The 15,293-nt window shown below is 44.5% G+C and overlaps 1 protein-coding gene across 1 annotated transcript in view; it reads left to right on the top strand.

Moving 5' to 3' along the window:
* Positions 1-7,955: 7,955 nt before the first annotated feature.
* The window catches only part of JMY (junction mediating and regulatory protein, p53 cofactor), an 87,826-nt gene continuing 80,488 nt past the window's right edge, over positions 7,956-15,293 (top strand). The window contains exon 1 of the mRNA XM_081054254.1: positions 7,956-9,549. Within this exon, the coding sequence (XP_080910380.1) occupies positions 8,509-9,549 (1,041 nt within the window). The 5' untranslated portion in view covers positions 7,956-8,508. The remainder of the gene's footprint in view (positions 9,550-15,293) is intronic.

Raw genomic sequence — 15,293 nt, 5'->3', positions numbered from 1 at the left:
CATTTAGTTTCTTTTTTGTCTGCAGTTTCAAATTTGCCTACAATGAATACATGTTACTTTCATGATAAGACTTCAGAAAGTTGTTTTAAGCTTTAGAGAATATTGAAGTCCTTAATTAAGCATACTACTACTCTTAGGTGCTGCCCAACAAGAAAATTAGATTTCTTATCAACATAAACTTTGTGCACCTTCCCAGCCCTCAGCTGCCTTTCTTTCTGAAGGCGCTGCCTGCATCCCAGACCATGCACTGCTGCTGCTTTTGCAGAGCTGGGTGGCTTGTTCCTATCGGTGGGCTGTTGAATCTATTGGTGCTGAGCTGCCCTTCATTTCTAGGCATTGTGGAAACACCACAATGCAAGGCAAAAACCTGGCTTCCTGAAAGGCTGGATGATGCAAACTGGAAGTGCGAGCTCCCCAAGGGGTGAAACTTGACTTTTGAGAAATGAGAGATGGGAAGGAACCACGCAAACACATTCCTCCTTCCTTCTCCATTCCTGTGACTTTGCAAGAAAGGAGCATGGTCTTTTCTTGCATCCCTTCTGGAGAAGCCCTTTTTGCAGAGGGAGAAAATCTGCCAAGTGACCTACTGTGTCTCATAAAGTGGTGCCACTACGTCAGGCATCACTTTACAGAGCTTCCATCTCTCCTCACCTCATTTCCTCCTTTATCTTCCTTTCACCACTTGGAAAATAAGGATACTTGGCCACAACTGATGTAAAATATTAAAAAGTGTAGTTGTAAACATGCACAACTCAGATCCCCTTTCAAGAAAGTACCTGCTACCCAGATGCAAAGAGTGAGCTTAGCTGACAGCCCTCCACCAACAGCACCTTCGGGATTCACTGTAGCTTTCGAGCCTCGGTCAGACACTTCTCAAGGTGGCCCCCAGCCTATGATGAATTATGACAATGGTAGCTGGGATAACATTACTCTCATCTGGCTCCTACCTGATGACTGAGTAAGGCTGTAGGAACAGGGTCTAGCTGTTTCCATTCAGCATACACCTCCTCTAACAATCATTGCTCCAGTTCCCCATTGGGCTGGCAGGGATTTCAGGCTGATGCCTCTCTGCCCACCCTGCCTCCTCCCTTTTTCTTTCAAGGTGTTCCTCTCCATAAACCTTTCACACTCCTCACTCCCTCTCAGCGTCTGCTTCCCAGAGAGCCCAGCTAGCACGGTGGGTACCAGAAGTAGTCCAAGAAAGCAGGAAGGTGGGGTTTGGAGACAAGATCACTCCCCACCTGACTAGTATTAAGCACCCCATTCTGAGTGATGGACACAGCACAGAGAACCACTAGCAATAGTTGAGAGTATTGCTTCTAAAATTTTCACCGGTGGGGAGTTTACACTGTACCAGTGAAAAGGAATGCACTGCTGACCACTGATTAAGCCATTTGAAACATCAGGGGAATGCTACATACAAGGACAATGTATCCCTTGCTGTTACAAAGTTTCATTGTCACTCTACAGACTTACCCTGAAAAGCAGTGTGTAACTAACATTGTTTATTGATACTAAGTTCACTCTCAGGACGAGAGAATTTAATATTTAAGCTAGGACCCTAGGAGATGCTGGAACTTGCAGCTAGGGTGACTCCTAGAAACTTGGAAAAAGCAGTGGCCTTCACAGATCCTGAATGGAAATGCTTGAATTGCCATGGTGTACAGGAGAGGAAGGGAGTAAAAGACTCAGGGAAGAGAGAGTGCTGGAATGGCTATGTTACATGAGGCCAGAAGGACTGTTTCCCAGGAAGGCTCGAAGGATACACCATTCATCAAGGGTGTGAGAAATCTGCTGGTGAGAGGCGCTCCGGCATCCCTATGAAGTTCAGCGTGGCTCTCCTCTGCAGGCCAGGGTTAAAGGCAGAAGCGGTCACAGAATTTGGCTTACTTGAGAGCACAGGGGATGAGAAGGGCCTGGAACAAGAGAGGCCGATGGTAGCATTGCACCATCAGAAGCCAGAGGGTTAGAGTGTTCAGTTAGGGGATGATTAATAGAACACAGCATCCCTAGGGGCAAAATAGCTGAGCAGCCAAAAGGCACTGGTTAATACTATGCTTAATCAAAACAGAGTGGATGAACAGGAGGTTGAACGAAGTTGGCCCCCAAATACTCTTGCCCAGTTTCTGGACCTGAACCAGTTTTCAGTTTTCAGACCTGGTGCCCATTGACTGAAGAAATGACTGTGTCTCAGTGTGTGGAACGCTGAAATATATAATGATTTCCCCAGTGCTTCCCCAAAGGGATCTAGGCCATGTACAAGTGACTGTTCACTGGTGAAAGAGAAATACTGAGACATTTCAAGGATTACTGACGAATGGGTCCAAGTTCACACCGATACCTAACAACCAGAAACTTCATGATGGGCTCTACATGAGTGAGGGCAGGTAATAAATGAAGTTTTGGTCAAAGTCAGGGTCCACTGGGTCTGTGAAGTCACCTGGAACTCATTTCCCTGGTCCCCAAGTATAATTAAGATGGACATATGTGGCAGTTGGAGTAACCCACACGTTGGGCCTGTTGGTGAGAGCTATCATAGTGGGAAAGGTCAAGTGGAAGCCTGTGAAACTGCACCCCTCCCACCTAGATATGAATAAAAAAAGTGTAACTCTAGCAAGGGATGGCAGAGATTAATGCCACTCTTTAAAGATGCAGGCATGGTGGTCTCTGGAATATCGGTTTAATTTGCAGGTCTGGTTCTTGCAGAAACCAGATGGACCCTGGAGACTACTGCTAGCTCAACCAAGAAATAGCCCTGCTCACAGCTGCCCAGCCAGATGTAGTTTCTTTGCTAGAGCAGATAATATGGTCTCTGGTATGTAGTATGCAGCCATTGAGTGGGCAAATGTGTACGTTTCTATTCTAGTCAGGAAAGAAGATCAGAAACAGTTTGCTCCAAGGCCATGTTAACTCTTCCACCATCTGTCATAATTTAGCCTGAAGACATCTGCACCATCTGGACACACTGCAAAACATATTGATTCATTACATTGATAACATCATGCTCATGTGGCAGCATGAGCACGACAGTGCTAGCATGCTGGAGACCTTGGTAAGGCACATACACTCCAAAGGGAGAGATAAACGCTATAGAAATTCAAGCACTTGCCAACTCAGTCAAGTTTCTGCACAGCCCACGGTCAGGTGCCTGCCAGGACAGTCCCTTCAAAGGAAAGGACAGACTGTTGCATCACGCATCCACTACCACAATGAAGGAAGCACAACGACTGTTAAGCCTCCTCGGGCTTTGGAGGCAACACATTCCACACCTAGGAAACTTTCTCCAGCCCATATGGAAGGTGCCAGCTCTGAGGAAGACTTGGAGTAGAGCATGGCTCAGCAGCAGGTCCAGGGCTGCGAGACCTGCTGCTCGGAACAAAACCCCCAGCACTCTTTGGTATTTGAGATGTCAGTAGTAGAAACAGATGTGGTATGAGGCTTACGGCAAATCCCGGTGGAAAACTCACTGTACAGCAAGGTCACACCACCTGCAGCATAGGAGAATACACCGTTTGTGAAACAGCTCCAGCCGTGCTGCTGGGCCCTGACAGGGTTGGAAAACTTGACCTTGGGATACGAAGGGCCCATGAGTCTGGAACTGCCCATCATGAGTTGGGAACAAGACATAAAGTGAGATGGGCCCAATAGCAATCCGTCATAAGGTGGACGGTACCTCTAGGACTGAGCATAAGTAGGAAACAAGGACACAGCTAGGGGCACGAGCAAGGGGTCCAGAACCCCACGGCATCCGCCGTGCCTCACCAACTGTGTAGCAGCGTTCCTCCTCAGCTCACACAAATGACCATATGGCCCCCCCATTCAACCAGCTGAAGAAAGAGAAAAATCTCCTGGCTTGGCTTATGGATAGGTTGATTCGTTATGTGGGTGAAAACCCAAAGTGGATGCTGTCTGCATTATTGCTTTATTTAGGGGAGGCTGTGAAAAACAGTAATAAGACACCATGTGCAAGACAAATCTTCCCAACGGGTAGAGCTTCAGGAGGTCATATACTTTGTGCAAAAGAAGTGGCCTAAAATAAAAATGTACACGGACTCATGGACAATGGTGAATGATCGGTAATCTGGAAGGAGAAAAACTAAAATTTTCTTTTAGACAGAAGGAGGTCTGGGGAAGAGACATGTAGATGGACATATGAGAGTGGGTACAAGATATGAAGATTTTTGTATCGTATATTAATGCCCACTATGCCGTAGGCATCACATAACCAAGTGGACAGGTAACTCGGCCAGTTGACATTCACTGGCATGAGAAGCAAATAGATGTTATGACCACAGTTGCAGAGACGGCGGCTTGGTATGGGTCAGAAAACATGGACTCCCACTTATGAAGGTCAATGTAGTGATGGCCTGCTTTGACTGTTCAACCTGCCAACAACAGACAACACGGAACCCCCAGTGTGGCCCTATTCCTTAAGGATAACCTCGACTTGGTAGCAAATGGTCTACATAAGAATGGTCCTTTCATCCTGGAAGAGCCAATAATTTTTCTCATAGGAACAGATGCTTAATCTGGGTATGGGTTTGCCGTTCCTGCCTATAGCGCCTCAGCCAGTACCACTGTCAGGCTATTTGCAGAACGGCTTAGTATCCACTTGGCTTAGTATCCACTTGGCTTAGTATCAACTTAGTATCCAACCAGGAAATCTATTTTACAGATCCATTGGTCACGTCATAAACTATATCTAGAAGTTGTTGGCTAAATAGAGTGTTGGCATGCTTTGCTGAAGGTACAGCTGAAGCACCAGCTCAGAGGCAACCCTGCAAGGATGGGGTACGCTCCTCTAGGACATGTACAAATGTTGAATTACACAGCTTTATACGGCACTGCGTCCCTAAGAGGAATAACATATGGTCCAGGAGCCAAGGTGGAAGCAGGAGTAGCCTCACCATCACTTTCAGTGATCCACGGGGTTCCCCACAGCTCTGTGGGGTTAGAGGTCCTGGTCCCTAAAATGGGTGCATTCTTGACAGGGGAAAGCAAAGACCCATTGAACTATAAGCTACAGTTGCCACTTAGACACTTTGGGCTCTGTGTGGCCAGGAACCAAGAGGCAAGAATCACCCTCGTCAGGGGCCATTGATCCTGATCAGCAGGAGGAGGCAGGGCTGCTGTTTCATCACGGAAGCAGGGAGGAACGTGCATGGAGTTTAGGTGACCCACTGGGTGCCTCTTGGTAGCTCTTGCCTAATTGTGGCAAATGTAGTGAGACAGTAATGGAGGCTATCCACAGGTAAGGTTACCAGACCCCTCAGGAGTAATGGCTGGGGAAAGCACCAGATGAGCCACCAAGGCCAGCAGAGAGGAACAGATGTTAGAACAGATGATGGAGCGGGGAGACGATGAGTATCAGTTGTGGCCATGAGACCAATTGTAGCTTCTGGGAGCAGTTCATCCCTCTAACCTCCCTCTTCGAAATTTCCCCTCAGGAAGAGAGGCCCACCAGAGCCCTGGAAGAGCTGTTTCCCAAATACGTTATGAAGTAGATACATGTGGCACACAAGGTAAACAGTGGCAGCTGTGCAGATGTGTCAATCAGGTTCTTCGAGAAAGGACTCATTCCTCAGCTGCACGGAGTGTGGTTAGCTGCCAGTCCCCAGCTGTTTGTGTCTTCAGAATCCGCTTCAGGTTTTCACCCTGTGCTTTTCTCAGGGTGGTCCCCAGTCAATGACTGAGCAAGGCCTAACCATTTCCACTCAATGGAGGAACTTCTTTAAGAAACAATCTTTGCTCTGGAGCTCCAGTCCTGCTTCTGTCCTTTTTTTGTCACAGGTATTATACCTACCCACACATTTTTGCATTCCTGACTTCTTTTCAGTGTCTGCTTCTGGGAGAATCTAAAACAGATGTCCATCAGGCCCCTGAACACAAGTTGTCCCCTGCTCCCAATCCTGGGCTGTGTGACCTAACTAATCAGAATGATTTTCTCATATAAAATTAAAGACTTATTCCTTTCATACCTAATGAAGATAAAATGAATGTGTAGGAAAATGCTATTTAATTTGAAAATCGCTTTGTCAACTATTATAGTTTTTAATTAAAAGACCTAAAAAGTTAAAGCATTTCCCAGATTACCTAACAATCCACAACAGTTTTAAAAAACTCAAACAGATAATAATTTTCAAGCTCTTGGTTTTTCTGTAGCTTTACTTATTCCCAGGGAGTAATTTATACACTCAGAGAGCTTCCCCCACGATCAGATACAGACCTAAATAATTGTAGGGTACTGCAGTACCTACTATGGGAAATTTGGTTTGTTTCTTTTCATTTCTAGTATAACAATTACTAAGAGGAAACAAGAAACATTGAAACAACCCTTTTGACAAAACACAGTGGCTAGAGCATTGGGGGAAAATGTTTAACACCTGTGCCACCACGAACCAATTTTTTTTTTAGCACTAGTGTGGTAATACAATTTTATACCTGTAGATAAATATTGTAATTATAATGTACATGTAAATAAAAATTATTTCCTATAAACATTCTCTTAATGGTCATTCCTAGTATTCATACTTATCTATAATGTATTACAAGTAGAGACTTAGTGATCACGTCATCACTTTTTATCAGAAAAACTTTTAGGAGTAGCTTTTTAGCAGAAAATATGGGAAAGTTTTCTATAATTTGCTTCTGTTTGTTTAGATGATAATAGTTTTGTGACAGGTTTTCGCTTTCTTCCTTTTGAAAGCTATGTGTATCTCTGACTTGCATTTGAGAGTTGATACCAGTTTAGTTACAAGCTTTGAAAATTTGTGGCTTCACATAAAAAACTGTAAAAAGGTTTAAAAACCAGTCTTTTTCCTTTTTTGCTCATCCTGCTCAAAGTGCCTTTTTTTTTTTTTTTTTTTTTTTTTGTCAAAACAGATCTAGGTGGGCTGAGTGACAGGGCTAAAAGTTTTGGCTTTTTAATTCAGATCTGAGGACACGGCTGAGGTAAAGGTAAGTGTACCTGACAATGCATGATTAATCCAAATGGTTTTGCATATATTTTAGAAACATGGATAAAAGTAAAAGAATGAATTCCATAGTCCACTGTGGATGCAGAATATTTGCAATATAGATTGGACACTAATAGGAAAGAGAATGCCAATAATATAAACTGGATTATAAGATCCACTGGGCAATTTTAAGAATGTGTTTCATCGTAGTCCAGTGTCAATAGCAGAATTCTTCAGATTTACATGATATATTTTTTGGCATGTGCATCCTAGGAACTCTGATAATTTAATACAACTTCAAAAGGGCTCAAGCCAGTGACCTCAAGATGAGGTTCACAGAACAGTTCATAAGGATGAACCTGAAGCAATAAAACACCTATCAACTTAAATGTAAATATTCATACGATTAGGGCATGAATGAAACTTCATTTAATTGTATTTTCTTTTGGAGTTTACTGGGTTGTCTCTAGACACTCCCCTTTCATATCTTAAACTGTGTCTCCAGGGTGTTAGGGTAGAACACACCAGTCTGGGGGATGGCAATAAGGTTGAGCACGTGATTCGCGTACTGTCAATCAAGACGGAGTACGGTACCTCGTTCCCAACGGAGGACGCCTCCGTCCGACTCCGCTGGGGGCAAGGAGGCAGACTTACATTTGAGAGCTACTTTGAATGACTGGAGTTCGAAAGCCTCAGTTCCTCGGCCTTTGTTCCTCTTTTCCTGCGGTTCGGAGGCCACCTGCCCCGCAAAGCACACCTGCCACTCTCACCACCTCAGAGCCGGCGGCCCGCGAGTCGCCCGCGCCAGCCCGCGGGAGGAGGAAACGGCACCGACGCCGGGAAAGGGCCGGGCGCGCGGCGGCTGGCCGGGAGGGGCGGGGGGACGCCGAGGGGCGGGGCCGGCGCGCGCGCGGGCGGGGTGTGCGCGCGGGCGGGGTGTGCGCGCCGCCGCCGCGTCACCAGCGTGCGGCACGTGCCCGTGTTTACGTCCCTCGTGGAGCCGCCGACGTCAGCAGCCGAATGGTAACATTGTGGCGATACTGAAGCGCCGAGTTGAGGAGACGCGTCCATCCGTCAGGCCGGCTCGGTGCCGTCGGGAAGAGGAGGAGGGGCGCGGAGCTCGGCCCCAGCGAGCCGCGGAGACGCACACGTCGCCGGCGCCGACTACCTACCGGCCTGCCAGGCCCGGCGGGACCCGCGCCTCCCCTCCGGAGAGCCACAGAGGCAGCACCGCGGCCTCGCGCGGGGGGCGGCCCGGGCGGGCGCGAGGCGCTGCCGCAGCGCGAGGCTTGTAAACAGATCCGGCCGCACGTGACCATGTGAACTACCTGCTCCCGGGACGAGTATTGTCTTTCCCGCGAGCCGCGCCACAAAGGAGCGCGGTGGGTCCGAGAGCGGAGGGACGGGAGCGAGCGAAGCGAACCGGCCGGGCTGCTAAGATGGCTGAAGGCGCCTGGCGAGGGTGAGCGGGGGGCGCGGCGCAGCCAGCCGGGGAGTGCTCGGGCGGGCAGGGCCGGCGTCGCTTCCCCCGCGGCCTGGCGCCAGAGCCACCATGTCGTTCGCGCTGGAGGAGACGCTCGAGTCGGACTGGGTGGCTGTGCGGCCCCATGTGTTCGACGAGCGCGAGAAGCACAAGTTCGTCTTTATTGTGGCCTGGAACGAGATTGAAGGCAAGTTTGCCATCACCTGCCACAACCGGACGGCCCAGAGACAGCGGAGCGGCTCCCGGGAGCAGGCGGGCGCGCGAGGGGGCGCCGAGTCCGGCGCAGCGGCTCCCGATGGGACCCGCGGGCCGGGCAGCCCGGTGGGCAAGGGGCGGCCCGAGGCCACTACCTCTGCGACTTTGGGGAGGAGCCCGGGGCCCCGCAGGAGCCCGGCATGGGCGGAGGGCGGCTCTCCGCGGAGCGCGCGGAGCCTTCGGGGGGACGCGCTGCTGCGGAGTTCGGCCGGCAAAGGGGCAGAGAGCCCTCTGAGGAGCCCGGTGCGGGCCAAGTCCAGTCCAGCCCGGAGGCGATCTGAAGGCAGAGATGTGGCGGGGGCCGCCGCTACGGCCGCCCCGCCGGCGTCCCGGGAGGCCCCTGTGTCGTCGGTGCAGATAGTGAGCCCCTGCGGGGCGGTCTCCGAGGAGATCGAGGTGTTGGAGATGGTGAGGGAGGACGAAGCGGGCCCGGCCTCCCTGGCCATCCCGGACGCGGAGCAGCAGCCACCCGCCGCTGAGCTGGATTCCGCGGCCGAGGAGTGCAGCTGGGCCGGGCTCTTCTCCTTCCAGGATCTGCGCGCGGTGCACCAGCAGCTGTGCTCCGTGAACTCGCAGCTGGAGCCGTGCCTGCCGGTGTTCCCTGAGGAGCCCTCGGGCATGTGGACCGTACTGTTCGGGGGCGCCCCGGAGATGACCGAGCAGGAGATCGACACACTGTGTTACCAGCTCCAGGTCTACCTGGGCCACGGCCTGGACACCTGCGGCTGGAAGATCCTCTCCCAGGTGCTCTTCACTGAGACCGACGACCCTGAGGAGTATTACGAAAGCCTTAGCGAGCTGCGGCAAAAGGGCTACGAAGAAGTGCTTCAGCGGGCCCGGAAGCGCATCCAGGAGGTGAGATCCTGGTCTGGGCTCCAGTCATCGCCTTTGGTTACTGGTTACCAAGGGCTGGAGCCTCGGTCGGGGCTGTGCACATATAGCAGCCTTGTTTTTTCAGACAAGGGAAAAGGAAAAGGATGGGTTCCTGTGACCTGTCTCCCGCCCGCTTCATTCCTCTCAGTGGTAGGAAAACCGTGGCCTTCCTTAATTGGCCCTCTGCGGGACCTTTGATAAGTTTTTAGATTTCCTCTACCCAATTATCAAATAGGTTGTATATACGTAATAGGTGCTCTGTTTACATCTCAGTACTGCCAATAAGATTAAAGCCAGTATGAAAAAAGGTGGCCCGTAAATATAAGCTAAAGGAGCTTTTCGCTTTGTCCTTAAAGGTTTTTCCAGCAGTAACTGCCCAGGTATTAATCCTGGTGTCATTTCTTGGTGTCGTGCTCATTTAGTCAAAATAGTTTATCGTGAGAAAAGTTGGTCTGTTTTTATTTTCATATGTAATTTGGCTACTTAGGCAAATTTTAAATTCATTTTCCTCCAAATGAGTAGCCTGTGCAAATGAAAAAGCACCAAGTTACAATTAGATGCAAATGTATTTTTAAAGGTTTTATACACACTTTAGGAATATCTCGAGTCTTTACAGATGGCTCATGTTTCACTCCTGTTTTAGGGAGAAAAAAAGTCCTGGACAGGAATGGTTAGTACACTTTTGTACAAAAGAGTAAAAGTGCAAAAGCTCATTCCAACTATTTAATCCTTAAAGTAACAGGAAATATGGGTGAAAGCTCTGAATAGGTATACATAGGAATCTCAACAATGTGTAAGATACGTATAATTTGAGGTCATGACTATTTAACAGCTGCTTTACCAAAAAAGTATTTTCAGATATACTTAGTTTCCCCTAATGAATGCTAACAGATACTTTCTCAAAGCAATTTTTTATTTTTTGTATTAGTACCAATTGAAGTTGGACTTGGGGTGGGGAAATACCTCTATGGTGTTTACCTGACAATTGTATTGTCATCTGTTAACCTTGCCTATATTTATATAATACTTGAATCCTGCTATTCAGGCTAGGAAGCTGGAGCCTCCTGGTTTCTTAGTAGGATATTTCTTATTTTGCTTTGCTAGATTTGAGGATTTAGGAAATAACTCTTTCTTATCCCATAATGCTCTGTTACAACTTCTGAATCCAGGTTTTCACTCTTTCTTGTTAGTTTACTTTATGCTAAACATTATCCAATCATAATATGATCGTAGAGTTCCAGGGATCTGTTTTCATTTCCTTTTTTATCTCATTTCTGGCGTGTTCTGCCTTAAATTGTTTTTGGAAGGAAGTGACACAAATCTTAAACAGTCATATATATTCTCTTTAGAGTTTTGCTAATACTGACCTGCATATCTTTTAAGCTGCAAAGACAAAGCTTGTGCTTCTTTCTCTTACTCCATTTACAGACACATACATGCATGTAAAAAAAAAAACTTTTTTAAAATCTCTTAAGTGATGTGGGCATGTCTAGTTTTAATTCCGTTGATACTCAGAAAAGTTATTTTGTCGGGTTTTTTAATTCAAATTGGGTGAAAAATGAGGGTTGCCAAAAATAGAGTTAATTACAGTTTTCTAGAACTCTTTCATGGGGGAGTGTTTACATTTTTTAAAAAGAATATATTTTCTTAATTAAGATTATGTTGACCATAATATTTTACAGTTTTTGACAGAGAAAAATTTAAACTTTTAAAGAGGATTTTTTTTGTTTTGGGAAACCCCTCAAAATAAATAAAATGTATAAATTCATTGAACGTTAGATATATAAACTTTGGGTGCTTCATATTGTTGACTTGAACAGTATTTGTAAAATAGTTATCAAAGACAACAAATAGGTTCAGTTATAATGCCCACCCTGATTTCTGATGGAAGGTTATGTTGAAAGTATGAGGCTCAGTGTAGGGTAAGGATGGTGTGATTAATTAGTGATGTCTGCCATGGGCATGATAATGGGGGTGTATAGCACATTACCCATGTATTTTTTTTGTTCCTCAGCTGCTTACATTCTTTGCTATGTTAAGTTTTTAGAACATTTTTTTTTAAGGTAAAAATCATTATAGAACTTGTGTCATTTTTGTATTATTGATTCTATTAAGTGTTTATGTATCTAATTCAGTGTTTTTGTATTCCCAATTCTCAGATTGACTTAACTTGTGAAATTGACTATAGTTTTTCAAACTAGGTATATCTGGTAAATCAAACACATTCTTAGGTATGTGCTACTTAGAAAATCTAGTTGTTTGGTTGTTTTTCCTTCTTTCATTTCTCGGAATCTATTTTCTGGTCCTTTTTTCTACAAAATTCCTTTTCCTATCCATTTAAAGATTTCAGCCTAAAGACCACACCTGTTTTTGTTTAAAATGGTTAGTAAATTGCTGAAAGAAGTGGTTTTCTTTTTGTTTGTTTGTTTGTTTTTAATAGAGTAGACTATACAAATAGATTGTAAATTTCTCAAGGTCTCTGTTTTTGATGATATCTTAGAAGTCTCTTCTTTGCCACCCCTACTTCAGGGCCACACATCTTGTGAGCACTCTTAGTATTAGTGGACAAAGGATATCAGAGGTTTTTGTTGTTGTTTGTTTAGTATTGCAAGAATTTAAAGAATTTGGAAGAAGTGTTCTTTTAATGTAAAGTTGTGGATAAATAAACTTTTATAAAATGATAAATATAAATTATTCCAGGGACCATACTATTTGAAAACTAGGAGAAAAAACTCTCTTAAAACTGTAAATAACTTCCTAAATAAGGAGTCTTTATTTGGGGTTGGTGAATTCCCTGTAAATTGAGAGGAGCTATAGAAGGAGTTTAATGGGCATGTAAAGTTTTATATGCATAAGCATATTTGCATTTTTGGAGAGAAATTATCAGACTCTTAAAGGTGTTTTTCAAAAAGAGCTTTAAAACCACAGTTGTAAATTATGTGTTTTGTAAATTAGCACACAGGCTGCTGTGCCTTGTAAACTATTGCAGTTTAATTTTTGGAATATACTTATGATTAAATATGGGATTATTAGAAGTACTCTCATATCCTTGTCTTGTTAAATATTGAATAATTAAACCTTAAGTTTTCTGCTAAAATTTTTTGTTAATGGTTCACAAATTTGGTCATCTGACTGGAAATAATAGTTTGTGAGGAGTTACAATTCATACAATACTAATGAGAAATTATTTTTAGATGACAGAAGAATTGTATTCTACTTAGGACCTCAAGTCAATCTTGAATACAGTGAAACGTGAAATTTATTATATGGTAGATTTGTCTTGGACTTGTAGATGGGTTTACTGTAAGTAGCTATTTACACAGTAGGCACTCAATCCCTGAATGAATCAAGTGCCACCACGGCCTCTTGGAATGGTTTCAGCAGTAGCCCCGGTTGTCGGTCAGAACTGAGAATCATATTGTGTGCATGGGCGTGTGTGTGCATGGGCGGCGCATATTGTGGCTTACCTTTGATGACTTGGCTTTTGTAAATAGTGATTTCTGTATGTGGATAACTATTCTTGGTAATTCTTTGTGGTCCTTTAGATAATAAACCTTATCTATGATGGTAGACTTGATTAAAATCTATAAGTCAGTGTTCACTTTGGAATTGATTGTGTTTGTAAAACTGTCCTCAATTTTAACTTCCTTCCAGTTGAAACCACTGTTTGAGAGCATTGCGTATTTCAAAAGTAGCCATGTAAGGCATACAGTAGCCAGAGCCTCCCTAGGGTTTGGAGTCGGAAAGACCTGGATTCAAATACAGACTCACCATGTATGTGACCTGATTAGTTGTTTAAACTCTTTAAAACGGGGAAATGGAGAAAATACTTAAAATGTATCTTAAGATTTAATTAAGACAGTATGAAAAAGTGTCTAATAAAGTGGCACTTATAAAGGAGACTTCCAGAAAGTGTTAATGTTCTCTTATTTCATGAAATAAGGATTCTCCAGAGTTTTCAACTCAACGCTTTTTTCAGGGAATGTAATATTTATTGGCTATTTAGATATTGGGCGCTTCACATTACCTATCTCCTTTCATCCCTCCACTGTCTTTTGAGCTAAGTGGTGTTTTTACCTATTTTGCTGAAGCAGAAGTTGAGATTTGAAGATGTCAACGCAGATTGCACCAGTGTTAAACAGCTAAGGAGTGACCAAACTCTTAGATTCAAACCTAGATTCGTCCTAGTCCAAATGTGTGCCTTTTCTGTCATGCCTGTTTTCCCTGGACACATCAGAAGGGATATCACTTTCCACTCCCAAGAGTAGAAGAGTGGCAGTATTTTAAAATTCTAGTCAGTTCTGTAATGACTTTTAAATTAAGATAACTCTTGTTTTATTTTAAATTAATTATGATAGGCACGGTATAGAGTAGTGTCTGCATGTTGTGTTTTACAAGAAAGAGGTTGCCTAGGGGTGCAAGGATGGATTTATGTTAAAACAAGAGTGCCCAATCACTGTTTTCTTTTGTATCTTAAAATGACTCAGCTGTAAACAACTCCTCTTCTGAGATTATTTAACAGAAGGGGCAAATAACTTGAAGAAGACTGCTTAGCACCCTTCCTCCCAATTGTGACTTTCCTAATTTTTCTGGAACTCTAAGATTAGTTCTAAAACTCTGGACCCTTGCTGAAACCCCAATTTAGAGAAGTGACAGTCTTTTAGGAGCCCAAGGATGCTGGTCTTTTATTGGGCCAGTAAGCTTGACCCATGATTAGGTATTAATACTGTGTTTCCTTGAAAATAAGACCTAACCAGAAAATAAGCCCTAGCATGATTTTTCAGCATGACATCCCCTGAACCTAAGCCCTAATGTGTCTTTTGGATCACAAATATAAGACCCGGTTTTATTTTCAGGGAAATACAGTAGTAGAAGCGGGTTCGAGAAGGATATAATATGGTTGCAGTGCATAGAGCTATTCTGCCTGAAAATCCCCATAAAAATAGTGCAAACTGCTATCTTACTGTAAAACAATTAAGGAATAATGAAGCCAAGTTAATTTTGTGGGATTCTTGAGTTATTATGAAAGACTTGAAAGCTGGAAACTGTTAAAATAACAACTTGGATACTAATCATTTTCTTCAGTCCTGTGCCCAAATAAACTTTTGGCCAGTTTTCGTGTCACTGGAAAAAAGAGATAAGTATAGAAAAAAAGATGAATGTATACCTCTAGAATAGCACTTCTGTAAAGCGGCAATATGGAGTCTGGTGGCAGGATGGCAGCCTTAGCTGATAAGTAACTTACATGGTGGTTTCTCTGCTTGCCATTTAACATCACTTGATGCCCAGTCCAACAGATATTTCACAGACATGAAATTGGGCATGTTTCCTCCTTGCTAAAACAAGGTTAACTTTGACAGACACTTTGGTAATGTGAGTAGAAGGGTGTATGTGTGCGCGTTGAAGAGAGAAAGAAAGTGAGTGGGTGGTTTGGTTTGTCAAACATACAGCTGTATGTTTGAATTCTCAATTTCTACTCCCCAAATCTTGACATGTAACTTTAATTAATCAGTCTCTCCCTGTTCTCCATTGCTGCTTTATTTGACCTTCCATTGACTGTAGAATATTGGAAGTGGGACTTGAAAGCATGAGGTGGCCTTCCATTGATGGTTAAATGTATGTGTGCTTATTTTTTTGTGTAATGGGAAGTTTTCCATGGCGCCTTTCACTCTTTAATAGGCCAGAATCTGCTCCCTACGAATCTGACCTGTTCCCTCAGTTGTTGA

The sequence above is a fragment of the Rhinolophus hipposideros genome (assembly GCF_964194185.1).
Source record: "Rhinolophus hipposideros genome assembly, chromosome: 7".
NCBI lineage: Eukaryota > Metazoa > Chordata > Mammalia > Chiroptera > Rhinolophidae > Rhinolophus > Rhinolophus hipposideros.
Note: the sequence above shows the minus strand (reverse complement) of the source record. Positions and strands in the feature narration are given on the sequence as shown.